The sequence below is a fragment of the Amblyomma mixtum genome, chromosome 4 (assembly GCF_055824585.1).
Source record: "Amblyomma mixtum isolate Tamu chromosome 4, ASM5582458v1, whole genome shotgun sequence".
Classification (NCBI taxonomy): domain Eukaryota; kingdom Metazoa; phylum Arthropoda; class Arachnida; order Ixodida; family Ixodidae; genus Amblyomma; species Amblyomma mixtum.
The window spans coordinates 8,944,206-8,972,160 of record NC_143015.1 but is presented as its reverse complement, the minus strand read 5'-3'; the positions used below and the strand labels follow the sequence as shown (position 1 = coordinate 8,972,160).

Below are 27,955 nucleotides of genomic sequence, written 5' to 3'. Positions count from 1 at the left end.
CTGCCTTCCAAACGCAGCTCAGCATCGCCGACAGCGGCTTCATCATGAAGGAAGGAAAGAAAGTTTTCCTGTCTCCATGGGCTTCATGTTTCTGTGCTGTCTGGCGAGGCGCAAAAGTCGAAGCACGATTCCGGAGTGCCACCTTTTCGCGAGATTCATTTCAATGCATCGATCTCTCCGCGTCACCACTCAAAGTTTGGCAAACAGACTATCAAATCAACGGTTATTCGCCACATTTAAAAACAATCCTAGAAGCGTGCGTAACGTCATGACGCGAGGCATGTAGACTTCTACACACCATGCCAGACCATGCTCCACGCCGAAAGCCATGGCTTTAGCAGACGACGCGAACCAACTCGACTGCAGCGCTATTCTCGTGATCGCTGCTGAGGTGGCTTCAAAACTGCTACGCAATAAAGTAAAATGTTGCTCCTTATTTCTGCTCACAGGTTTCTGCGAAGTTGGCGCACACACAACATATTTTGGTGTTATTGAAAAGCGTCCCCTATACCTCTTCGTCAGCGCTTGCAAAAACTCTGATTCAGAGGTTGTTCCCCCCCCCCCCCCCCCCCCCCCCCCCCCCCCCCCCCCCCCCCCCCCCCCTCAGCTTAGGTGCATTTGTCCACATCCGAGCACGATGACGCTAAGAAGATGGCTGCCTCCACGCCGGTTGGCATAGCTCCTCGCGGAGAGTTCCCTGCTGAAGTGAAAGAACAAGCCCAGACTTTCCACTCTGCGCTGATCAATGTGAGAGAGGCACTGAGCCCGCTGTTTTCCAAGAACGAGCAGGATGTGACCGAAGGGGTGGGTTTACCGTTGCTGTACCTCTCTGTTGTTGTGCGCGCTTCGTTTGAATGTTTGATTCGTTCAGCCCGTGTCTTAACGTTTGTTACGCACACAATAATATTATCGCGGGTTAGCTGATGAGAGCATGCGCGTTACAGAAAGGAAAAATTGGAGGGCGCTTAAGCTTCGCCTTTAGAGTGGGACGCGCCCACGGAACGCCATTGCCCGTTCGGCGCAATGCCTTGCCCGATGGACAAATCGAAAATTATTTTTGTGAGGAAAGGAAATGACGCAGGAAGTCTCACTTGTCTTGGTTGACACCCGAACCGCGCATGATACGCGGCCCCCGATTTAAGGCCGCCGGTTCGAATTCCTGCTGCGAGCTAGGCTCTAACTTAACAGTCAGTTTATGCTGCACGAAACGCTGAGTCGTGTGACACCATCCAGAACATTCTGCGTCGAATGGTTGTCTTGATACGATGGTTGTCATGATACGATGGTTGTCATGATACGATGGTTGTCATGATACAATGGTTGTCATAATACGTGGAGGCAGCGGCGGCGCTCGCTGGGTTAACGACCATTGGTGTTTTGGCAAGGGTGATTACGCTCAGGCACTAAATTATGCTTAGGTAATAATTACGCTCAGGGCACTAAATTCACCGCAGCATGAATTCGTGTGCAAGGTATAGACCTCTTCTTTGTGTACACACGGTCATGGAAACACCTCCTTTGTACTGCTCCTACCTGTCGCAGGGACATGTGCTAGCTGCACGCAATCCAATGAGCAGCGTTGAGATGCCTAGGGAGCGCTTTTTATAAAGGTCTCATAGTCTACTTCACACGGTGGGTGCAAGAAAAGTTTACTGCAGCAACTTCAGCGATAGAGGCGCCAAACTTGTCTCATTAGTTTTCCTCATTATGCCAAATTCTCCCCATGTGTGAAATTTCAGCACAATCAAGCTGATGGTTTAGCCGATAGAAGCATTCTTAATGTCGCAAGTCAGTAATTAGCACGATGGCAAGGCAGGCAAGTTGTCGTACAATGTAACGTGACAGTGCAAATTCAGGGCAAAGGTACACGTGGCAACCACTGATACAGTAGAAAATTGAATTAGAAGAGAGAGGACTGCTTATGTGAACATCGATGGAATATTCAGAGAGTTGCCATCTTGGGATGTGCTGTAAGGATTGCAGTTGTCCCAATGAGTGGTCTGCTTTCATTTGTGTGGCGTTTTGCAAATTGTGGAGTACGAAGGGGTCCTCTTTGGAAAATTCTCCATTTTTAGCGGCAACCGACTGATGGTACAAATCACTGCATTCTTTGAAATTAGCTTCAGCAGCAACTCCATTTCTCTGTGGGAGGAAAACGTCATTCCTTGGTGCCAGCTTGCATGGCATGGCATGCGGGGCTTTCTCGATATTGCTGGTTTTCGCAATACTGTAAACGATCCACTAGGGTGGAAATTTGAGCAAGTTGGTACTCATCCATAACATTAGAATAGCGCAAAACCAGGACGACGGACAAAAGGGAAGAGAACACACACCCACAACACAGGTGCCAACTTCCGACTGACGAAGAAAGCCATTCAGTGTGTTATGCAAAAGATCCCTGCCCTCCGCACATCGCTCCTAAAAGCAGCAGTGTAGCATCCACCACCAGAAAAGTTAAATGTGCTGAGGTCATTGTGTACAATATTCTGCTCTCTTGTGGCAAGCAGTATATTGGACAATCTGCTAGGTGCCTGAACGATAGGCTTCGGGAGCACAATAACAACATAAAGACATATACCGTTAGCAATCTAGCTTTGCATTGCAGAGATTGCAAGTGCGTGCTTTTTTTGGATAAATGCTCAGTTGTTGCTTAGAGTAGAGATAAGCTAACTCGCGAAATTGTGGAAGCTCCACAGATTGCTGCCTTACAAGATAACTGTGTTAGTACACCGTCCATTTCCTTGTCTAAATGAGAGCTGGCCTTCTTGGGTTCAAAACATCCGTGAGCTCCCATTTTTTATCGCATCTTTTTTCTATTTATTTTTCCCTTAGGTCAGCGCATGCGCTACTTTTGCTCAGGTTCCGTTCACTTGGTTAGTTTTGGCTTTCTTCGTCAGTCGGAAGTTAGCGCCTGTGTTGTGGGTGTGTGTTCTTTCCCTTTTTGTCCATCGTCCTGGTTTTGCGCTACTCTTATGTTATGGATCAGTACCGACTTGCTCAAATTTCCACCCTGGTGAATCAATTTTTAGCAATGTCTGTTGCATCGGGGAAAACGCAAAAACTAGGTAATTGCAAAAATTCGTTTACAGTATGTGCTGCTTTTCCCTTCTTTTTTCTCCTTCCCCAGCACTTCCACAATGGCAAACTTTCTACCCAGGCCCCCCTCCCGTCCTCCCTGCCTTTTCACCCTTTCTTTCTGTGATGCCTTCTCCCTCACCTCCGGAGCCTGTTTCCACTCATTTGTGCCTGCTTATGTCACAGAGCTTGTCACCTTTGCAGTGTGGCTTTGGTATTTCTAGTGTCGTTTGTCTGTCTTTAAAGTGAATTTGTGTACAGGCTACCTTAGGCTATGCTTAAAGCCGCTGTGTCAGGGCATTTATCCATGCCCTCAACTTTTGTCCGTACCTGTTTGCAGAAGGGTTGAAATTTGGAACAGTTGGTAGGCATCTGTTATGTTGAAGCATCACAGTGACGAAACACCCAAAACCGGAAAGATACATGCCGCGATGGCTTAGTGGTTAAGGCGCTCATCTACCGAGCCGGAGTACTCGGGTTCAAATCCGACCGCGGCGGCCGCGTTTCGACGTTACCCCAGATGGCCGAAATTATTCCGGAGACCTCCACTATGGCACCTCTTTCTCTCTTTCTTCTTTCACTCCCACCTTCCTCCCTTCCCGTACGGGACGTTTCAGGTGGCCGCCGAGATGTGTAAGACAGATACTGTGCCATTTCCTTTCCTCAATAACCAATTTACCAATTTATTTTACGTCCTTCACTTTGTCTTTTTTTTTCCTGTTTTTTGCGTGTTTCGTCACTGTGTTGCTTTAACACAATGGATTAGTGCATGTATCATTTGTTTTGTTTTGCTTGTCTCTCATTTCCGTGTTCTTATGCCTGCAGTGGCTTGTCAAAAGGAACTAATGCAAACAGTAGCAATACAGATAGAAAGTACTGAAGAATAATTAAAAGCTGTTGAAAACCTAGCATGGGAACAGCACAATACGTTAAACTGGTACAGAGGAAAGTAACAGGTAATTCCAAGCTAGCTAGTTAGCTTTTTATGAGCTTTGAAATGAATGAAGACAATCACAAGGTTCAGTGCTTGTAGGTATTGAATTGCATGTGTTTGCAGAAAAAATGGCTGTTTGCTTTCCCTAATTAGAGATGACCACAGACAAAACCAAGTTATCCCATCAAGAAAATCTAGTATTCTTGGTACTAGCCTGTTAAGTGAGCTGAGTGATTTGTAGTTGAACTGCAGAATTGGTGAGACATTAAGATTTCATGTTAGCATGTCTCGGTTATGTGACGTGCTTATCCTTCTTTGGGACCTTTGGTGCTTTGCCCCAATATTTGGCTTGTAGATTTTGAACAGCGCAAGATATGTCATGGGTGTAGCAGCATCTTTTTTTTTTCCTTCCCAGCTGACTCCCCTGGACAAGGCACGGTTGGACCTGACGCTGCTGTACAGCCTCAATTCACTCTTCTGGAGTGAGTACACATGCGGGCAGCGTGTTTCCGAGATCCCTTGCGACTTGTTTCCATGCACAGACCTCATGACAGTGTGCGCTGGCTTGCACAATTGCGTAAGAGATCTTAGAACTGGGGTATAATACACTTGTTCATAGCAGGAATATCCCCCAAGAGAAAAGTATACAACAGCTGTATCCTACCGGTACTCACCTATGGGGCAGAAACGTGGAGGCTAACAAAGAGGGTTCAGCTTAAGTTGAGGACAACGCAGCGAGCCATGGAAAGGAGAATGACAGGTGTAACGTTAAGGGATCGGAAGCGGGCGGAGTGGGTGAGGGAACAGACGCGGGTTAATGACATGCTAGTTGAAATAAAGAGGAAGAAGTGGGCCTGGGCAGGGCATGTAATGCGAAGACAGGATAACCGCTGGTCCTTAAGGGTAACGAAGTGGATTCCGAGAGAAGGCAAGCGTAGCAGGGGGCTCCAGGAAGTTAGGTGGGCAGACGAGATTAAGAAGTTTGCGGAGATACGGTGGCCGCAACTGGCGAGGGACAGGGTTAATGGGAGAGAGACACGGGAGAGGCCCTTGCCCTACAGTGGGCGTAGTCAGGCTGAGGATGATGATGTTGGTGATGTGTGCTCTGGCCATTGCAGTGTACCTGTGCACAGTGGGAGAGGACCCCAAGCAGCATGCCGTGCGGCGAGAGCTGGTGAGTGCGTTCACTGTCAAACAGCGTTTACATGGTTAAGCAAAGCCGAAAGTTGGGCAAGCTGGATAACAATCATGATGTAACAATAGCACACAAGGGACACGAGGGACGGAAAGGAAACGACGCAGACAAACGCTAAGTCACAACTGGGGTTTATTGCTGAAACACGCAAGTTCCAGATTTCACTTTAAGGGGGGACGAGGGTGTAAAAACTTTTTTTTATTTATGGCTAGAATCTCATGAAATTTTGCACATGGATGCGTTTTTCTCTTCTAATTCCAAATATGTAGTCACAATCAAGCTGGTGGTCTTAGATCTTACAAAGTCTGAAATGTAATTACATAATTTCTTGCGCAGCTTTAAGGAACTTTCTCATTGCATTTTGTTACTTTTGTTTACATGAATTGATAGCCAGAGAGTTCCCGTAGCCAATGACATTGTTCATTTTTCTCTAAAGGTATGTAATCGTGATATGCTATGTTGAGAGTAAAAGGTCGCAGTATTTGACACTGCAACTCGTTAAGCTAATTGTAAATTGCTATTTATACGTGGCCTAAACAAAAAACGCAAGAATGTCATTGGGTATGGGAATTTTCTGGCTATCAATTCATGTAATTAAAGCAAAAAATGCAATGAGAAAGTTCATTAAAGCTGCATACGAAATTACCTAATTACACTCTAGAATTTAAGATAACTTTTGATCTAAGACCACCAGCTCAATTAAGGCTACATTTTTGAAATTAGAAGATAAAAACCCATCTGTGTGCAAAATTTCACGAGATTCTAGCCACAAATAAAAAGGTCAGTTTTAAGATCCTCGTCCCCCCTTAAAAACACAAAAACAGAAACACGCAGCCCCTCCTCGAAAGCCCAAGTAAGAGGGAACAAAAACGGAATTGAAACATTAGGCGCCACTCATCGCTCTGGACGAATCAGTTAAAAAAATCCGTTATCAAAAAAGAAAGTCAATGCAATGCTGAGGCTGAGAAATCGATTTCACAGTCTGCCATAGTAACAGAGGGCTATGTAAATGAGGGCAGAGGAAATGTCAGAATCTGTGTATCAGCGAGCCCTCTGTTACCATGGCAGGCTGCGAGACCTCAGCATTGCACTGACTTCCTTTTTTTGATAGCGGATTTTTTAACTGATTCTTCCACAGCGATGAGTGGTGTCTAATGCTTCAATTTCGTTTTTTTTCCCTCTGACTTGGGCTTTCAGGGAGGGGCTACGTGTTTTTGTGTTTTTAAAGTGACTTGCATGAATTGCGTGTTTCAGCAATAAACCCCAGTTGTGAGTCAACGCTTGTCTGCGCCGTTTCCTTTCCGTCCCCTGTGTCCCTTGTGTGCTATTGTTACATCATGAGCATTTTACATGGTTATCAGTGTGGAAACACTGAGGTGAAGAAAAAATGCCCCCCCCCCCCCCCCCCCCCTACCCCGGACATATCACTAGCTTCAACCTAGCCTAACTTTATGTTTGGTTCTGCTCTGATGCTGTGTCTTGCGAGTTGCTTTTTCGTTGTCCTATATGTTTTCTGTGGTAGCATTTTTATTTATTTATCAAAATACCCCTAAAGGCCCTCGAGAGGGTACTACCGTACTTAGGGGGGGGGGGGGGGGTACAGGCAATTGATGAAAATAAAACAAAACCACAAATAAAACACTTAGCATGACATAAATGAGCAAAAGAATCAAATGTTTGGCAGCCCGGCAAAGAGTGAAAATTACAACAGTATTAAAATTATACAAACAGAACTCTAATGCAAGAATCATTTTAATAACATACCGTGCAACAAAGGAAACCATGAAAAATAAAATGACAATGTGCGTAAAGAGTTAAGGAGTAGTTATTGAAGATATAAAATTAAAATAATTATCAGGATCAGTGGTGGTAGCGATATGTGAAGGCAGAGTGTTCCAGTCAGATATTATGCGTGGTAAGAATGAATGCGCATAGATAAATGTTCTGCACGTGAAACGTCTAACTTTAAAGGGATGATCGTGGCGGTCAGAAATCGCAGGAGCCAAAGAAAAAAAGTCGTTATGAAGCGATGGATGACGTACTGTTTATGAAAAAGTGATAGTCATGCAACTTTCCGGCGGAGACATAAACATTGATATCTGCGCATTTCATCAAGGCTGTGTAGCTATTATTGCGTGAATAATCGGAGTAAATAAAATGAACTGCGTGGTTCTGCAATGATTCAATGTTATTTATTAGGTAAGATTGGTAAGGGTCCCAAATAGCCGAGGCATATTTAATTTTTTCTCCAATAAGAGTAGTGTAGCATGTAAACGGAGTTGGGAGGGAGCATGCTTTAAGTTATGTTTTAAGAGTCCTAATGACCGATTAGCAGATGCAAGCATAAGGTTAATATGGTGGTTCCATGTTAGGTCTGAAGGAAGGTGAAGTCCTAAGTACTTATACGGGGTGACTAGCTCAAGTGGGCTATTATTTAAGGAGTATATTGTTTGAATTTGAGACATTCGGTTCGTAAAAGACATCAGTTTTGTTTTTGAATGATTAAGTTGCAGTAACCATGTCAGAGCTGTATTTAATCCTGCGTTGAGCTAGGCCAACTTTCTTCTTTAGTCATGTTTACTGAGCGGGGCCTTCATTACTTGGATCACTCCTGATATCCTGTGTCACGTGAGTGTCCAAGCTTGGCAGTCGTAGTGGATACAATGGACTCGGTGGCAGTGGCCCGGGTAAATTGTGTTGGGGGTGGGGGGCTTGATTTAGCAGCCCCAGAGTATATTGAGCGCGATGTTCAGAATTGGTAGCGAGGCACTGGAAGTGGTAAGGGAATATACGTCTACTTAGGGCAGGTAGTGACTGCTGATCCACATCATGAGAGGGAAATAACTGAAATAATAAAAATGGGGTGGAGCGCATATGGCGGGTTCTCTCGGATGACAAATCTCAGACCACATAGACGGCGGAATGTAAAATAACAATAAACCAAGGTAAAGGTGATGCAGTAAAACGTTATACTAATTGATGTGAAAATGAAAAAAAAACAGGCATGAAGGCAGGGTAACAGCAGTGAGCAAATGAATCTGCTTAAAAACAGCCAGTAAGAGATTAGAACTGTGGCCTAAAACTTGGGAACCTGTCCTCTCCCTCTAACGCAGTTTCTAACGTTCCTCGAAAATGAACAAACTGGCCCCATAAACACCTAAGCACAATGTGAACTATTTACATATGTCTGTGAACGTGCTGAGATGAGATATTTACATATGAACTCAGAATGTTTTCTTTGTGTGTTTTTTTTTCTTTAAGACCAGGCCCTGAGCTCAAGGTTGTGCCCAACCTTCCAGAGCTCTGGTTACTGTATATATTAAACTTTCATTGGTTAACGAAGTCCAGGACGGGCCTTGAAACACGACTGCCCTAACTTCTTTACGTGTGAGGCACATAAATATGCAAGCAACAGCACTGGACAGCGGTCTCGGGAAGGGCTTCGTGCTTCGCACGTGCTTCTACAAGCACCTAGGCGTTAACCGGAACCCTCCGGTCGATAAGTAAGGTCAGGTAGAGAGCTTTCTCTGTGTGAGAATTTTTCTTTAAGTTGCATTGCGATCGTGACTTTGTTTCTGTAACTCAGTTTGCCTCTGCATCATTGACCGTCTCTCCTTCATCACTGCCGAGTAACCGCGTTTGGAGAGGACTGTGCCTCTCCGAAGATAGGAAAGAACCATCTTGAATTTCCTTGCGTGTATGAACTATTTACTTATGTCTGGGAACATGCTGAGACGAGATACTATTTACACATGAACTTAGCATCCATCAGGTACGGCTTATTCTTTTTTGTGGCAAGAACTATACGGCAAGGACTTCTACTGAAGCTGTTCTCATGTCTGGCGTTATTTCCCTGCCATTCCTGGGCACAAGCTGTGATGTTGTGTGCATCACAAATACTTAGGAGTTACATTAATGTCAATTAACAAGGTGGAATCTGGAGCAATTGCAGTAACTAGAAAAAAACAACCATCAAATTTCTTGTATAACATCAATGGTACTCCACTGGTCTTCGTCAACGAACACAAATACTTAGGAGTTGCATTAACTAACGATCTTAGGTGGGGCAAACACATCGACAGCATCACTTCAAATGCATTACAAAAGCTGTTTTTTCTTAAAGGTACACTGAAGAGGAATCTGAACTTGTCTTTTTGCCGCGGGAACTCGATCTACACGTTCCGAGCATTCTTAGAAACTGCGACTTATTGCCCTGTATGGCCGATTTCCCTAATTAAATCGAATTAACGTCCGGCTCCCGCCCTTTTTTTTTTTAATTCTGCCTCGTACGATGGGCGGAGTCAACCAACGCGTGAAGTTCCTTTCAGCCAGCTACGTGGAGGCTTTGCTTTCGCTTTATTTTGTTTTTTAGGTTTTCGTGAATAAACAGTTTCATTCGCAGATTATATAGCCGCAAAATAAGCCCGCAGAAATAAAAATACGCACGGACTATTTGCTACTACGGACTACTAGGTATTACTCCGCCGATGGCAGAGCGGCAAGCCGCCACGGGACTGGCTGAAAGGCACTCCACGCGTTGGGTCTACTCCGCCCACCGTAAGAGGGAGAATAAAAAAAAAAGGGGCGGGAGCCGGACGTTAATTCGATTTAATTAGGGAAATCGGCCATACAGAGCAATAAGTCGCAGTTTCTAAGAATGCTAGGGACGTGTAGATCGAGTTCCCACGGCAAAAAGACAAGTTCAGATTCCTCTTCAATGCACCTTTAAGAGGTGTCTTCGTCTTGCGGCAACAGAGACTAAACTTTTAGCTTACAAAATGTTTGTCAGACCTGTTCTAGAATATGCTAACACTGTTTGGTTTCTGCTAATACTGTTTGGTTTCCTCAGTCTGTAACCAATATTTCACGACTTGAAAGAATTCAACGTGAAGCAGTGAGATTTATTCACAACAGGTACAAAAAAACTGACTCACCAACACAACTAGCCGTAATCTCCGGGCTCGAAACACTCTCAACAAGGGCAAAGCGTGCGCGACTAAAATTCCTTTATCAGCTTCTTAATAACATTTTTAAGATCGATTCATCAAAGTACATTTCACTGTCACAATAACGTGCATTGAGAAACCAGCACGCGTATACGCTAACCAAATATCCTTATCACAGTAACACTTTGAAAGATTCTTTCTTCCTGCTAGCAACAAGAGAATGGAACCGTCTAGGCACATCTATAACTAACGCGGATTCATTTTCAAATTTTTGTTCTCAACTAGAAGGCGCGTTTTAAAGCTAGGGTTGTGGTTAGAACGCTTTTCTTAATTTTTTGTCTATTTCATGGAGTATACGATGTGTTATGCCCATGTTTATATTACGTTTATGTTTCTGAACTAGCACGCCTTTCTTTCTTTGGATCGGTTGTGGACATCTGTCGAACTTCTTTTCGGTTTTTGTGAGCTATGAATGGTCTAGATTATAGTTGTCCTTTGCACAGCTGCCCCAGAGTTTACTGAGCGCAATGTTCACAGTTAGTAGCGAGGCACTTAATGTGGAAAGGGAATACGTTTACTGAGGGCAAATACTGAAATATCTAGAAGAATAAAAATGGGGTGTAGCAGGTTTGTCTATTTCAAGGAGTACACGATGTGTTATGCCCATGTTTATATTATATTTATGTTTCTGAACTAGCATGCCTTTTTTCTGTATTATACATGTAATGCCCAGCTGCCAAGGTCTCAACCGGAGACTGGCGGTGATTCCAATGAATAAATAAATAAATGTGCAGGACCGTGTGAAGGAGTACATGGTGCGGGCCAAGCAGATTGCTGACAAGGCCAAGGCACCCAAGCTTGACGCGGGGGCCGCCCAGCGCTTTGTGCGCAACTCCCTGTGGACCCCCCCCTCCTCAGGTGGGTTCGATGCAGGCACTGCCTTTTTCTGGCAGTATTTTTCTTTGTAAAAACAGACTCCGTGGCTGCTATTGGTTGCGTGGATGTCTGTCCGATAACAAAAGGTGCATTTATTGCTGACAGAAGAGGTACAAAAAATCTTCTCTCTACTTAAGGGGGGCATGAGGGTCTTAAAACTGACCTTTCTATTTGTGGCTAGAATCTCATGGAATTCTACACACAGATGTGTATTTCTCTTCTGACTCCAAAAATGTAGCCATAATTGAGCTGGTGGCCTTAGATCAAAAGTTATCTTAAATTCTAGAGCGTAACTAGGTAATTTCTTACCCAGCTTTAATGAAGTTTCACACTGCATTGTGTTGCTTTTAATTGCATGATCTGATAGTCAGCGAATTCCCATACCTGATGACATTCTTACTTTTTTTGTTTAGGCCATGTATAAATGGCAATTTACAATTAGCCTAACGAGTTGCAGTGTCAAATACTGCGACCTTTTATTCTCGACATAGTGTATCAGGAGGACATGCTTTTAGAGAAAAACAAAGAATGTCACCGGGTATGGGAACTCTCTGGCTATCAATTCATGTAAATAAAAGCAACAAAATGCAGTGAGAAAGTTCATTAAAGCTGCTTAACAAATTACCTAATTACACTGCGGACTTTGTAAGATCTAAGACCACCAGCTTGATTGTGACTACATATTTGGAATTAGAAGAGAAAAATGCATCCATGTGCAAAATTTCATGAGATTCTAGCCATAAATAAAGAAGTTAGTTCTAAGACCCTCGTCCCCCCTTAATTCCAACTAATGTGTCAAGACTGCAATGTACTGCGTGACCACTGTATGGAAGTGAATGGCAGCTACCCTACCCGTATGGACCTTAGGGCAAAGAAAATTACTCTTATTTCTTGACATGTCACAGTTTGGTTGCGAGAATATAACTAATACGGAGAGTATACGTGCAATTCATTTTTTTTGTCATTTCTAGGTTTTCAGTTCAGTTCTTTTTTACCGTCTCCCCCTTTTTCCCCTAACCGACCCCCTCCCCCCTCACCCAGTTTATAAGAGGTTGGTTTTAGGTGAAAGCAACATGTTTTGCTCTTGGAACATGGTACAGCCGAACCTCGTTATAGTGAGCAGATAGAAACTCGTTAAATGGTTTGATACGGCCGTGATTTCTAATATATAATTTTGTCAAGAACGTGTGCAAGGGCAGCGCAATTTATTCACTGAAGGGCCAGTGACTACGGTGATCCTTACTAGAGGAACAGGGAGGCCTTTTAGCGGCGATTCGGGAGGCCGCAAAACTCGAGCGCCTGTTTGGGTGGCTTCCTAGCACAGCACCTCTGGCATGCAATGGCGGCAGGCCAGGCGCTAGCTAGGGTGGCTTCTCCACATCACAACTACATCACGTGGAAAGTGGCATGTCGGAGCGATTGATTGATTGAAAACATAATTATTTACTGAATATTCTCGGAACAGGTGGCTGGGCCACCCAGTAGTGATGCAAAACTATCGGAAAATTGACTATCGATAGTATCGATAGTTTTTTTGAAACTATCGATAGTGTAACAAACTATCAATAGTGCTACTATCGATAGACTATCAATAGTATTATCGGTAGTCTACTATCAATAGTATTACTATCGATAGTGTTGCTATCGATAGTACTACTAGTGATGGTATCGCTATCGATAGTGAAACTGTCGATGGTAAGATTATTGATAGTAACAACATTGATATTATGCATATGTTGGCCAGCGATATAACCAAAACATTTGCGATACATGATTTGCTTGACTTGCTTGACGGTCTCATGAGGCTAGTATCACGTAGTATCAATACGCCTATCGGTAGTCCTATTGATAGTGCGCTATGGATAGTGCACTATTGATAGTACTATCGATAGTCTTTTTTTACCATCGATAGTTCGATAGGGACTCAACTATCGATAGTACTATCAATAGTTTTGCATCACTACCGCCTAGTCCAGTAGTCCACTGGTCATTGCTTCTGCGCTGGCCCTCCCCACCAGCCAGTGCTGACGGTCAGGATCATCGCTGAGCAGAATAATAGCTGCCCACTGCTCCTCCGAGGGGTTGGGAATGGGGTCAAGTAAGGGATTAAACTGGCATGCCCACACCATGTGGTAGAGGTTAGCTACCTCTCCACTGCGGAGAGTATAGTGTAGGGTACCACTGGTGTAACTTAGCTGGTGTTGGGTATGTGTTGGTTTGTAGTCTCCTAAGGGTGTTTGTTCTCTTCTAACTTGTTGAGGGATTTGTGTGGTGTTGGGTACTCCTTTCTGGCTGTTCTATATGGCGCGAGTTTGTCAGCATACACTGCTAAGAAAGCCATCGCCGTTTTCACCACTTTCATGACAATCGACATGAGTGCATGATTTTTACAACACCTATGCTGCTGCTTCCAGAGCGCTGTCTACTGGTATGAGAGACGTGCTGGCCATGGGGCTGCCAACTCTCTGCACTGTATGCTGGTGCCGTGGTGCTGTTGGCAAGTGGGAGATAAAAGTGCGAAGCTTTGCACGAACGCTTGGTGCATCACCACCAGTCACTTGTGTAGTGCATCGCTGCGAAGCCTGCCAGCTGTCATATCTCGATAGTTCAATATATGCAAGCGTCAGGCCGTGACGCAACAGAGATGTGGTGGCGCTGGTGTCAGCAGTGAAAGGTAAAAACGTAGCGCAATGAGACAAGGACACAGAAAGACAGACAACACACGGCGCTAACTTCCAACACTGGTTTATTTCAGATAGGAAGGGTGGTTTTATATCGACATCAAGACCAACACGGCATCAAACCATGCGCTAGCAAAGCGTATCAGCCAGATATGCGAGCTCTTTTGCGATCACTTTTGAAAGATGATTGTGTTAGTACCCCCTCTGTTTCATCGCTGGCAAAAGAGCTCGCATATCTGGCTGATACGCTTTGCTCGCGCATGGTTTGACGGCGTGTTGGTCTTGATGCCGATATAAAAACCACCTTTCCTTTCTGAAATAAACCAGTGTTGGAAGTTAGCGCCGTGTGTTGTCCGTCTTTCTGTGTCCTTGTCTCTTTGCACTACGTTTTTACCTTTCAAATATGAACCAACAAGCCCAAGCATATACCCTTCAGCAGTGGCTTTCTATTTTTCTCAACATGACACTCAAAGTTTCCTTCTTTCTCCAGCGCTGCTGCAGCCTAGAGCTATTTCTTTAACTCGAATTTCCGAACCCTGGTTCGTTCCATTTTTTCGCACTCAGTACAAACTGCAATCGTTAAAACACAACCTACCGGTCTTGCTAAATAAACTCAAACAAGTAACCTTCAAATCGCCAAAGCAACTACAATACACTTTTTACAGTTATAAATGAGAGTATGATTGCAATGACAATTATTCTACCATGTCTCTATTTCCTTGTACATTTTTGTTCATAGCGTTGTGAATATTTTGTTGTGCTGCTCGGAACCAACGTCTGCTGTTGCCTTTGTAAACGGCTCCAGGGCCCAGTCAAGTTGCTGGCTGCAACTTTTAGCCCTGGAGACCATCCAGTATTCTGGTAAATAAAATATGAATTGAATTGAATTGAATAGTGTGGAGAAATGGTGGGACCATCTGCATTTGGTGTGCCACACGTGCATGTTTTTGAGCATAACTCCCGGCATGCTGGCAAATTGGGGTACGGTTGGTTGAGTCACAAGACCGAAAAAAAGGAAGCGGAAGAAGTTTCCACACACGTTTATTGTGGTCAGACGGGGACGGAGACCATGGGGAATGGGACAATTTTCGCGACGGGTCAGCTTTGCCGCCAGCATTGCATTTCTGCATCGATACCGATTTAGTTTGTGTCTCTTAATTTGCATCATTGCTTGTCAGTCGAGTCGCGAACAGTGGAAGAATCAATGCCTGCAACACGTTCACATTCAGTCGGGCTCTGAGCTTGGGAAGTGTACATATGCTGGCCACTTGTACTATGTGCCGGGCATTCCTTCAGTAAAAAAAAAAAGACAAAACAGGGGCTGGCAGCCACATTCAGCGTTTGCAGCAAGCCATTAAGTGCGACACTTGAAGCAGCAGTGCGAATTCTGGTATAGTACGTATGACACATAGTTTTTTCCCTATTCTCACTTTTGCGAGGTTCAGCAAGTGTTTCGTTTCAACAATGGTCCTAGAAAGTGATTAAACAGTGCTAGTATCTCAACAAAGTCACGCAGTGTTATTTGCCTAGATTACATGTATTTTCCCATTGCAGATCGGTCAGAACTTTGCCTTAGCCTCCTATATATTTCGATGCCTGGTCATCGGCACCAAGGTCAATGGATGTCGACCGCCACGCTTTTCGGCGAGGCTGCGAGCGCCACTTCTCAGCGATTGGCAAATGTAGGCATGTGGCGATGAATGAGGCACGCGCATCGAAGTATACCAAAAATCTCGTTCATCGCGGTTCACCTAGTTTTGCCACAGCAGAGAGAGATTGAAGTGCACCGCACACTTCAATTTCTCTGCTGTGAGCGGTTTGTCTGTGATGCGAGCGCCTCTTCATGACCAGTGGCAAAAAAAATGGCTGTGCACATGAACCAGCAGCACACACCCATTTGCGCATAGTGAAACCCTCTCCTCACCCGCTCGTACCCTGCCCGCAAGCAGCACTGCTATCCTTGATTATGCTTGAATGGGCGCTGTTAAGCCGATGCCTAGGCATGGAAAATATTGTCACCTAGTGGTGACTGAAGTCCGCCGAACAGGAACGCAGCGAGAATGTCTTCGAAATGAAACTCTTTATTCGGGCTGACTTGCGCCCACAAATAACTGAATCACTCGGCGGCGTAGCAACAAGCACGCTCAGCGGTCGTCGAACAGAATGCCCGCCGCTGTCGGCCGTCCTCTTTTTAAAGCCAATAGCGAACCTTCGAGATAGAGCGTGGAAAGTTACTACAACTTTCTGGCGCAAAATAGAATCGGCTCCGCCTGGATGCGATCAATCGAGATAATTGTAGGCGCGTCTGGCGTCACATACGATCAATAGAGATAATTGTAGGCGCCTCTGGCGTCACAAACGAAGCGATAAAGCGGCTTGCCGGCAGCCTTGAAGCATGAACAAATAAACACCACAAACAAACACTACAAAGATTTGCGGCAATATAGGAGGTAGTATTTGCTGTGACAGCAAATACTACAGCACAACAAACTCACAATGGGCAGAACGTGCACACTTGATTGCAAATTTTAATATAAGAATCAGAATGACTTGTTTAGCTTACTAGAGTAAAAGTTGATTTCGTTTGAAGTTCCTGGAAAATGTCTGTGTATGTGCTTGTGCACCTGTAGTGTAGCAGCGCCACCTGTACTCTTGAAGAAGAAACAAAGCATGAACAGCCTGAGATGAGGTCCGACAGGGGGAGCCACGGTCACCGACAACCCTACCTTGAATTTAAAGGTGCACTGAAGAGGAATCTGAACTCGTCTTTTTGCCACGGGAACTCGATCTACACGTTCTGAGCATTCTTAGAAACTTCGATTTATTGCCCTGTGTGGCCGATTTTCCTAATTAAATCGAATTAACGTCAGGCTCCCGCCTTTTTTTTTTTTTAATTCTCCCTCATACGGTGGGCGGAGTCGACCAACGCGTGGAGTTCCTTGCAGCCAGCTCCGTGGAGGCTTTGCTTTCGCTTTATTTTGTTTTTCAGGTTTCCATGAATAAATAGTTTCATTCGCAGATAATATAGCCGCAAAATAAGCCCGCAGAATTAAAAATACGTGCGGACTATTTGCTTCTACGAACTACTACGTATTACTCCGCCGATAGGAGAGCGGCAAGCCGCCGCGGGACTGGCTGAAAGGCACTCCACGCATTGGTCGACTCCGCCCACCGTACGAGGGAGAATTAAAAAAAAAGGCGGGAGCCGTATGTTAATTTGATTTAATTAGGAAAATCAGCCACACAGGGCAATAAATCGAAGTTTCTAAGAATGCTCGGAACATGCAGATTGAGTTCCCGTGCCAGAAAGACGAGTTCAGATTCCTCTTCAGTGCACCTTTAAGGGGGGACAAGGGTCTTAAAACTAACTTTTTTATTTACGGCTAGAATCTCATGAAATTTTGCGCACGGATGCGTTTTTCTCTTCTGATTCCAAATACATAATCACAATTGAGCTGGTGGTCTTTAATCTTACAAAGTCTAGAATGTAATTAGGTAATCTCTTACGCAGCTTTAATGAATTTTCTCATCGCATTTTGTTGCTTTTATTTACTTGATTTGATAGCCAGAGAGTTCTCATACCCGGTGACATTCTTCGTTTTTCTCTAAAGGCTTGTCATCCTGATGTACTATGTCGAGAGTAAAAGGTCATAGTATTTTACACTGCAACTCATTAAGCTAATTGTAAATTGCTATCTATACATGGCCCAAACAAAAAAAGTAAGAATGTCACCGGGTATGGGAACTCTCTGGCTACCAATTCGTGTAATTAAAAGGAGCAAAATGCAGTGAGAAAGTTCATTACAGATGTGTAAGAAATTACCTAGTTACACTCTAGACCCTGTAAGATGAATTTTGATCTAAGACCACGAGCTCAATTATGATTGCATATTTGGAATCAAGAGAGACAAACACATCAGTGTGCAAAATTCATGAGATTCTAGCCATGAATAAAAAAGTCAGTTTTAAGACCCTCGTCCCCCCTTAACAACAACTCCTTTCACTCCCGTGGTGCAATCGGGAGGGTATAAAATGGGCAGTCGGGAGCGACGGGAGGCAGTGGTCCCCGAGCTAGAAGGAAGCGTGGGCCCTCTCTTTCCCTAGTTCGCCGTGGGCCGTCGGAGTTAGCGTTGCGGCACTCGTGACACAGCTGTCCCAAAGCCAAGACAGCATTCTTACGCACATTACCGGAGGAGCGAGACCTCAAGTCCTCCTTCTGCAGTGTATTTTTAATCAAGCAGATTAAAGCGTTTAAGTTCACTCTTTGCTTTTCAAAGTTACAAAACACAGGGAGATCGCATTCGCTTCAATCAAAGTATGTAACTGTATGACTTCAGTCATTATCATCATCGGCCTGACTGTGCCCTCTGCAGGGCAAAGGCCTCTCCCATATGTCTTCAATTAACCCTGTCCTTCTTTGCCAGTTGCGGCCACCGTATCCCCGCAAACTTCTCAATCTCATCCGCCCACCTAACTCTCTGCCGCCCCCTGCTACGCTTGCCTTCTCTTGGAATCCACTCCGTCACCCTTAAGCGTCCAGTAATTTTCAATGTTTTCCGAAGTGAAGTGCCTCGGCGAAAACAGGAAGTACATCACAAGGTTCATCATGTGCAAAAGCTGGTTCCAATCTTGCATCATGTCATCCTACTTCTTGCACTAGCTGTTGTGTATGCTGTATCAGTCCAGAAGTTGAAAACTGTAGACTATTTAGTTCCTTCATATACCTCTTGCTTTCTCGGTTTCATTTAATCAGTCAACGTGGTCGCTCGCCATTGCCGCACTGTACTTGTTGCCAACTAGGACTAGAGAAGGAATCTGATGCAGCGCTCTGCCTGTTAATTCTTTGTGACAAACAGGCGGAAAAAGTGCAGAATTACTCTCCGAGAATCAGCAGAAACGTTGCTCAGCCCTTGCAACGCGCACGCTTTCAAATATTTGCGTCTGTCAGTTGGCTGCGAAGGCAGTGTGGCTTGGCGCAGTGTAGGCATGCTGCGTTTCTGCCTACACCCCTTGTCGCTGCCAACAGCAGCAGAGCCTTTTGTTTACAGACATGTCGCTTATCTGCCGCTGTTTCACTGCCAACTGCTTTTGATATATAATGTAGAAGTTGCACGCGTTTTATTAAAAATATTTACAAACGAATATGGTAATTCATAGTACCGTATTTTCTGGTGTATAAGACGCACCCACCATATATGCAAGCTGTCATTGAAAGTGTTGGCATATAAGACGCACCCCAGTTTATCCAGTTAGGCTAGTGATGCTTAATGAAACACGCTTGCGCGACCATCGAAAATGCACCGTACCTGTGAGAAATTCTTGAGCAACGCTAAGTGATCGAAAAAAGCAACACTCGCGCCATACCCGCCCAGGTTTTAGCAAAAAAAAAGCAAAACTAAAGAGCTCTCTCATATGACCAGAACAACATTTTTTTCATCTTCATCTTCAGATGCACTACCAAAAAGTTCGCCCATTTCTGGAGGTGACGCGGCTGAAACATTCTCTTCGCACTACGTACACAGAGGAAACACAGTTGCTGGCTTGTCTTGATAATGGCGAGAAGCCTGATTGTCGCCAACTTCTGGCATTTCACATTACTTTTGCTTGGGGCCTCCAAAACGGCCACCGGTTTGTGATTCCGGAAGTCGTCATCCCCGCTGTTTCATGATAAAGTTCACCTGAAAAAGTGGTACGCGGCGGTGCCCGTATTGAAGTATTAACCGTGTTACAACCACGTTATTGGCAGCGATATTTTTTCGGTGAAAGAAGCTCGAGCATGAACCTCAATAATTTCTGAACTCACAAAAAAAACCGAATATTCGCGTATAAGACACACCCTTGTATAGGACGCACCAGCAAGATTTTTGAAAAAAGCCACGTCTTATACACTGGAAAATACGGTATCTGTGTTTGTCCTATCACTGTTCGACTAATGTGTTGATACAGGCCGACTTTGTCCTCAGTGCCCCATTAATGCTTCTTCCTGCCTTATTTCTGCAACCATAGCAGCTGGTCCCTGGTGTGCGAAGAGAGGGTGGGCACCGTGTTTGTCGTCCTCTCCTGGGATCACTTCGTGGTGGTGATCGAGTGAGATGGTTGGCTGTGCTGTGAACGGCAACAGGAACTGTAATGGAGGGCTAGCAGATGCATTCACAGCTCGGCCTGTTGGGTGCTTGGTACCCTCACCCAGAGCGGCCACCATTGCTGGCTACAGACCCTGAGACATATATGCCTGCCTATACTTCATGTCACAAGTTCGCAGCAGCTTGTGATATGAAGGAAGGCAACACAAAGCCTGCAAATATTTGGACAGTGGCTATTTTAATGGTATCACATGAAAGGCCCCCTTGTGAAGAAAATCCTGTGCCAGCATTCTCGGTGTTGTGAGCGAAAAATCACGAGCATGCCTCTGGCAGGTGGTGCCCAGAGAGCAACCCAGGAGGCAGGTGGGTCAACTACCGTAAAAACCCGCCTATAATACGAGGTTTTTTTTCCCATAATTAGCGTCCTATATTTCCGCCTCGTACTATTTGCGGATCCGAAGAAAAATTTTCGAAGTTGCTCGAAGTTTTGGTTTCGTTTTTGCGGCGTGGCTACGGCTTGGCTTCGTTACTCTCGACAACTGACGTCACGACGTCGTTTCTTTGTTGGTCCGTTGGGTGCGCCGGGGGGTCGCGGTGTGCCTGTTGACAACGCACGTGCTAGCATGTAAGGCACGCTTCGTGAAGCGGATATTGTTTTGGGGAGCATGATATCAGGGTCTCGAAAACAGTACTCGGCTGCTTTCAAGCGAAAAGTGATTTTAGCTGCGCAGAACATCGGCAACGGTGCGGCCAGGAGGCAGTTTGGTGTCGTCGAAGGAAGCATTCGTGGATGGCCACGACAGAAAGAAGCCCTTTTGGCGTGCAGTGGAACGCAACGAAGCTTTCGCGGCCGCTTGATGGTTATGTAAACAAACTGTTCAAGGATGCAGTCAAGCGGTGCTACGCAGCGTGGATGCGCTCAGGTGAGCCTGCAGTGACGCCAACCGGGCGGCTGAAGTGGGCTTAAGAAGTGCGGCATCTCGAACGCCCTCGATGGCACGGAAGACGAGTACATTTGGGATGATTTGTCAGACAAAGAAATGTCCGAAGAAAGCGCTACTGTAGAACAAAGTAATTGAAGTGGAGTGCGGGATGCGATTTGAATAAATGTCTTCTATGAGCTTGCGTCACTCGTATTATACGCGGGTGAAACTTTTTTTTCCCATTTCGCGTCTCTAAAACTTCACCTCGTATTATATTTGGGTTCATATTATACGCGGGTTTTTGCGGTAAGTCACGTGACTATGTGGCACCATCACAACCTGCCCACCGGATAGTGAACAAACTGCCTACCGTGGCAGGTGGCAGTTAAATTAATGATTGGTCGCTCAGGTAGAGCAACATGGGAGCACCTGCCATTGCAGGGCAGTGGCACATCACTTAACCGCTGCACCACTGCACCAGGGGAGGTTCACATGACTCCTAGGGATCTATAAATTTAAAGTAGAGAATGACCTTGTATGTATATGGGAATTAACCCATTATGCTATTGCGTCATACCCTTAAAGTGGAGTTTAAATGTCCCCTCTAATTTTTTTTTTCATGCAGTTATTGCAGTAATTGAAAAGGCAGTTCAGGATGGTGTTTTAAAAGCACTGCATGCATTTCATTCACTGGTTAAATTAGCAGAGAAAGTCCGCACGAACACAGCATTGCAGAGGCCCTCTACGAAGTGGTGCGCCGCCCTGTGTAATCATGGTGTCCGCCTAGTTGGCCAAGTTTTCTGCGCGCAGCAACTGGACACTGGTGATCTTTTGTTCCCAGAGATGGAGCCACCAGTTGTGGGGTGAGGGGGGGGGGGGCAGAGAAACACGTTTTGCAGGGCACGCCCCTCTGATTGGCTCAGACTGTTGCAGCCCTGACAGCACTGCAAAGAACTTGTGAGGTGGAATATAATAGGGCCTTATTCACTGAGTCACCACATTGCATGCTGCTTTGTGCTGCTGTGAGCGCAGAGTCAGTCAGTGTTGCCCACTGTATGCTGTCTCCTGGGCATTACATTACACTGTCCACCCTCCTGACACATTGCTTAACCCATTAGGGACCAAGAAAAATCTAACAGAGGAATTTTCTTCATTTTTAGCACATAATGCTCTCATATAAAGAAAAAGAGATTGCTGAAATTTCGTCACGATTGCTTTATTCCTTCCAGAGGTTCACAGGTGTACTTTTTATAGTACACTGGGTCTTCCCCATAGCACATGTGGCTACTTCACTGCATTCCTATTGGTGGCGTGAATTTTGTTATTATGTCTGCGATTTTTACGCAGGGTGATATAACACTTCTTGCAGGCCCTCATGAATATTTTCTGGCTATACTGGCACCGCAGTTATCCTACTTTGAACGGAAAGCTTTCTCCTTTTCAAAGAAGCATCATATACGATTGAGCCAGAGTGTCTGCGAACCACTGGTTACTGCATGTCAAGGTGTAGATAATAATGAATAAAGTTCTTACCAAAGCAAAAATAGTCAGCAGGCTCGTCTCTAGCAATTTGGCAGATTGTTCAGGCTTTCACAATTGCAAAGTTGAGCTTTGGTGTCAACAACCACTATCACTTTTTGTCCCTGATGCTGATATGCTGGCAGTAGATAGCTTGATGCGAAAGGTGAACACCTGCCATACCACTGTTGTAAAAGGAAACGATTTTTGGCTTTAAAAAAATCTGTTTTTCTTGTGCTAAAGGCAACCACCACTCCACAAAACACATAGGCTCACTGCTGTTATAGTTGCAAGCCATAGTTACTATACTGTTGATCGTAGACTTCAATAAAAGCATGTAACCTATACTACTGAAGCAAGAATCGATGTTTCATGGCTGCTTCTATTTCATCGCTTTCTTTGGCCCGAGTGCACACTTCCTAAACTCGTTTTGGCGAACGGTTCCTCTAGCCCTAAATTCGTCCCAGTGGAGCGCTAGAAGAATGTCTTGAGAGGTAAAAAAATTACAAAAAAAGATGAAATGGTCACTAAGCGTTGAAATCACCTCAGGTGACGACAGGACAACACGCGCTTCCAAAAGTTTCATTTATGAACTCAAGTACTTTCCGCAGACGGTGTGAATGGCATAACAGTAACTGTCTGCTCTGCAGAACCTTCAGTTCTTACAACCAAACTTTATTACAACCAATTAAAATCATGCCATCATCATACTCAAGACCGCTAGCGGAGAGTACAGCAGCCTCCGAGGCCTTGCTGAGCAGACAAAGTGATTTTTTCCGAAAAATGGGAAGGAACCATAAGATCTATGAACTGGAATAAATAGGCGCCGTTCTGCACACAGGAAGACCCAGTGTACTATAGAAAGTACAGCAGTATATAAATCATAACAGAGCAAAAAACGCCAAAAGTGCGGGACATTCAAAGCATCCGTTGTTTACTTTCGTCTTTCGTGCTGCTCTATAATTGAAACTAGCGTAATATGTGCAAAAATGCGGCTGTGAGAAAATTATAAGCAAGCAACTACCGGTGCAGTTCGCGGGAAACAAACATCCCGAAGTTTCACCACGGAAAGCTGACATACTGAGCAGGGGAAGTGCGCCAAATTAGTTAAGGGTGGTTGGCCAATCCCCTGTTGACAAAAGCATGCCCTACTTGAAAAGAAAATTCCAGTATTTGGTGGTGAAATTATAAAAAATTAACTGTACTTTTAAAAGTACGCTGGGCGCTAGTGGGTTAAGGCAGGCTCAACTTTCAGTACGCCCCATCCACCTTGCTCATTTTCATTGCCAATGTTGCAGGCACTCTTCCCTATAACACAGTTCAAATGCTCGTGTTGGCCATTAACTCCATTTTCGCGCTCTTGGCCATATCTGTCCCTGTTCCTCACCATTTGTGTTTGGATGGCAATAACTCATTTATTCTCTGATCCATGCTCCGTTTTTGACTTGTGGTAGTCATTTTTCTTTCCACAGCAAGCACTATGTGCTGTCCTCAATCTTGACCCTAACCCTTTTCACCAGCCACCAAGTTTTGCCCCATGTTCTGTGATAAAACTCTTACATATGTCTTCAGGCCATGAACAAGCAGTCGCCGACCGATTTTTCGGACTCGGCGGGACCCGAAAAATGGTCTGAATAATCGAACAGTCTGAAAAATCTGCGAAAAAATCTGAGAAAAATAAACTTTTCTGCGAAAAACTGGCTTTCGAAATCGTGAAAATCGTCGCTCCCCATGTTCCGCCTACTAGCAATAATATTAGACTCTATCTGAGTCATAGCCGTGCTTTCCTCATGCCCGCAGCCTACCACATCATGACACCAGATGGTGCGACGCGGTCGCGGTCATGCCGTGAATGAATGCATTCGTTGCGCGAAGCAAGAACAGTCAGTTTGCATGAGGCATTGACGTTCGCAAAGAAGGATAGGTAATCCATGGTTAACCCACAGGAAGACGCGAGCGGAAGCGATTGCCTCCGAATGCAGTCCCCCCTGCCCCCCGTCTACAGAGTTTGCTGCCCCGCACCGTGGGGTGCGTCGTCCAAGCCGCGGCTGACGCTGCAGCTGTCCCACTCAGTTTTTGATGCGATCACGCCCTTTGTAGGCCATCTCGATGGCAGTGGAGAGCATTTCATTGTCTCGAATGGCAACGATGGAGAACAAATAGCCAAGCCACTCCGATTGCGCTCGCCGAGCCGATTCCGTTTAAATCCAAGATGGCACCTTTCGCAGTGGTGGCAAACGGGTTGGTAGTGACAGCGATGCCCGCTCGCGTCTAGATTAGGCCCAAATAACAAACTTTCGGTTGAAAAACGATCACCACAATATTGTTGGCATCTATTCTAGTCCGAAAATTCGAACTTTTAGACTCCACAAAGTGCGAAATATCGGTCGGCTACTGTATATACAAAGGAGGATAAGCAGCAACAGAGACTTGTGCAAACACATGTATGTTGAGAGCTTGTGTTGTCTGTGCCTCTCCTGGTCGTCCTTTGTGTGTTGTCTTTCATGGTCCAAAGAAATTCAATACCAAACAGCACAGCTGTGTGTGTTATGTATGATTTTCTTTTGAGAGATATATATACCAAAAATCTGGCTTTCGTAACTTGCTTGCTAAGTGCACTAAGTCCTAGTTTGCCGCTGACGCCGGCTTCGAAGGCCAGATGTGGCGTACCTCCTAGTGGCGCCATCTGTCGTCGACAGAGCAAACTGTTTGGCGCCACTGCAGCGCGCCGACGGCGCTGCCATCTGGCGGAGCGCGGCTGAGGCAACGATGTTCAATGTCAGTGCCGTGAGCTACGCGACGGCTCGAAACCTGGCGCAGTATTGCATTGTCATCACAACCTGTGCTTTTATATCAAGTCTGCAAAATGATTTGAAACAATAGAATGGCCATAGCTAACTGCGTTGCTTTGCTTTGTAGTTTCCTTCATTCACAACCGCAGCACCTCGCAGCACAACCTAGCGGTTTGAGCATCCGCCTTACATGTGTGAGAGGTGCAGGGTTCGGATCCCAGTGCTGCCGGGTACCCACCGGTGATACAATGTGTACAAGCTTCCCCTGATCTGGTGCTGGTCTTCTCGGAGATGAATTGGGAATTGGGCCTTTGACCTGACCTTGTGTAAAGGAAACGCATGTGCCGTAGCACTCTTTGCCCCTCAGATGTCCTTGCGGCATAAAAATTTGCAGTCATCATCATCATCACATTTTGTGTTTGCAGAGGACAGTGCCAGCCAAAAGGGCAGCCAAGAGCCACCGCGCAAGAGGCGTCGGTGATGGCCCCCATCTTCGAGAAGGACAAAAACTGCACCTGTGGTCAGGAGAGGAAGCAGACTCTACTACACAGTTGTGTTGCTGCCGAGCTCACAAATTGTGAGAGGTCACCGAAGCAGCCGAAGGCCTGAGGCACAGATTGAAGGCACCCAAGCATTGTGCCAACAAATTTCTTGTTTTAAATGAGCTCGACAATGAATTCGCATGCATTACATCCCTCTCGCTTGTCTGCTTTAGTGGCCCCTGCACTTTGTGTGGCGACACCTGAGCACACTGCTTTACAAATCAACCAGATTTGCCCTGCATGGCATTGAAACAGTATCAGTTTGGTGCTAATGCATCTGCAGAAGGGTTGAAATGCGGGCCAGTTGGTACATTGTAAATGGAAAAAAAACCAGTCACAAAAGACGAGTGACAAGAGAAGGAGTGTACTCTCCTTCTCTTGTCCCTCGTCTTTTGTGACTGGTTTTTTTTTCGATTTATAATGCATCTGCAGCTGCTGACCCGAAAGACGCAGGTTCAATCCCAGCCGCGGCAGTCGAATTTCAATGGTGGCAAAATTCTAGAGGCCCGTGTGCTGTGCGATTTCAGTGCACGTTAAAGAACCCCAGTTGGTCAGATTTTCCGGAGCCCTTCACTGCGCCGTCTCTCTTGGCCTGAGTGGCTTTGGGACATTAAATTCCCATAAACTGTAAACCAGCTTCATTAGTCTTTGCAACTGGAGAAGTTCAGAGTCGTTGCTGCGTTGCACGTGTTGGAGTTTTTTAGCATGCAACGCACTGCTGGGTGCATTACTGGCAGGGAATTTCGTCACGTCCATGTTGTGTTCTAGCTCCAGTGAAATTAACTTGTGGAGGGAACGGGCTGACATGTAGCGAGGTGGTGCAGTAACGTCGTGAAGGAAGTGGCTGCGTTTCCACTGTCACCCATGATTGCTTGCAGGAAGGTGGCGCTTGAAGTGGCGAGAAACAATAAAGGGCATTTGTTTTCATCGTTCTGTCTGATTGACTCATGTGTGGCAGTCATGCAGGTACTGTAGTGAGCCATGAATACTACCACAAATAGCCATGATTATGATAGCAACACAGAGAGAAAGTTCTGGTTGAATATTAAAATAAAATGCGTGACAGTCATGCAGGTACTGTAATGAGTACATAGTACTGCTGCAAAGAGCTATAATTATGAAGAAAGATGGATAGCTGGGCGAGTTTGTAATAATTCCTCGTGGGGGGGGGGGGGGGGGTACAGCACAAACAAGACGAAGCAAGAAGACTCGTCTTGTATGTGTGCGACAAGACTCGTCTGTGTAGTCTTCTTGCTTCGTCCTTCGTCTCTTTCACGCTGTACCCCCCGCACGATGAGCTATAATTATGATAGCAGCACAGAAAGAAAGTTCTGGGTGAGTATTAAAGGGATACTGCAGCAAAATCTTAAAATTGAACAAAAACGCTGAATATAGATTCTCGGAATGTGATTACACCGAAATCTAGTCACTGCAGATATTTTTCAGCGCTTTATGAGCGCACGCGAAGCTCCCCCGGCCGGTGCGAGGTGAGGAGCGTGATGTCATGACACCCTCGTCCGAGAGGCAACCGTTCGTGTCGCTCGAAGCGCGATGTCTAAATGCAGTTTGGGCAGACCAAGCGATAAAGGCGCGTTCACACTTGGACATTCGGCGGCGAGAGCGAGCGGAATCCACCACCGCGGCAGAGATTCCGTCAAAACATCCAGCGGAAAGCCCGATCGGTCAAGGACCGATTTCTGCCGCTGGATAAAATTTCACCGATTCAAATATGGCGGCACCCTTCGATGCATGGCTCCTCGCTTCGGACTGGACTCGTCATTGTTACAGCCTTCTTTAGCGCGTTCAACGGCCATAAATGGGCCACCGGTCTTTCGCTTCGACTCCTGTCGGCCATAATAAAACGTACAAGTAAAATCTGCTTTATTTTTTATTTAGAGTGACGATTCTGCCCCCTTTAGGCTTAAGAGGGGCGTCAGTTTGTTGACAACATTGGTTCGCCTCTTAACCACCAGATGGCGCCACTAGTCTAAACATCGTTGCGTATCTGTTTTAAAAGTAAGAATGGTAGAAATGTCGTAAGATCCGAAAAAAAATAGGTGCATTTAGCGTACGTAAGCGTGCATACGGTTATAGTATGTAGACAGCATCGATTAACATCTTTTATATCTATGTACACCATGAGCAGACGACGAGCGGCCGATGCAAAAACTGGAAAACCTGCGAGTAGCGATGGCAATCGTGGTCCTGCGGGAACAGTGGGCGTGCGGCTGTTATGACATCTAGTCGCACATCTAGTCGTTGCACAGGCGGCCGCCAGGTGCAACGATGCGGCAGTAAATCGCGAAAAAAACCTGCTATCCGCCTTTTTT

General features: G+C 45.5%; 1 protein-coding gene across 4 annotated transcripts; it reads left to right on the top strand.

Moving 5' to 3' along the window:
- The first annotated feature begins 617 nt into the window (after positions 1-617).
- Rrp47 (Ribosomal RNA processing 47) lies at positions 618-26,554 on the top strand. 4 transcript variants are annotated; one of them, XR_016292332.1, is made up of 5 exons: positions 618-804; positions 4,425-4,586; positions 5,128-5,183; positions 10,945-11,068; positions 25,509-25,534. XR_016292332.1 is itself a non-coding variant. In XM_089586152.1 (5 exons), exons 1-5 carry the CDS (start codon positions 652-654, stop codon positions 25,562-25,564), a joined length of 453 nt encoding a protein of 150 aa, XP_089442278.1. In that variant the 5' UTR covers positions 618-651; the 3' UTR covers positions 25,565-26,554. The 4 variants fall into 4 exon arrangements, 3 of the variants coding, with proteins under 3 accessions (XP_089442278.1, XP_089442277.1, XP_089442279.1); XM_089586152.1 differs by having other exon boundaries at positions 4,425-4,491; positions 10,945-11,063; positions 25,507-26,554; XM_089586151.1 differs by having other exon boundaries at positions 619-804; positions 4,425-4,491; positions 25,509-26,554.
- Positions 26,555-27,955: the final 1,401 nt, after the last annotated feature.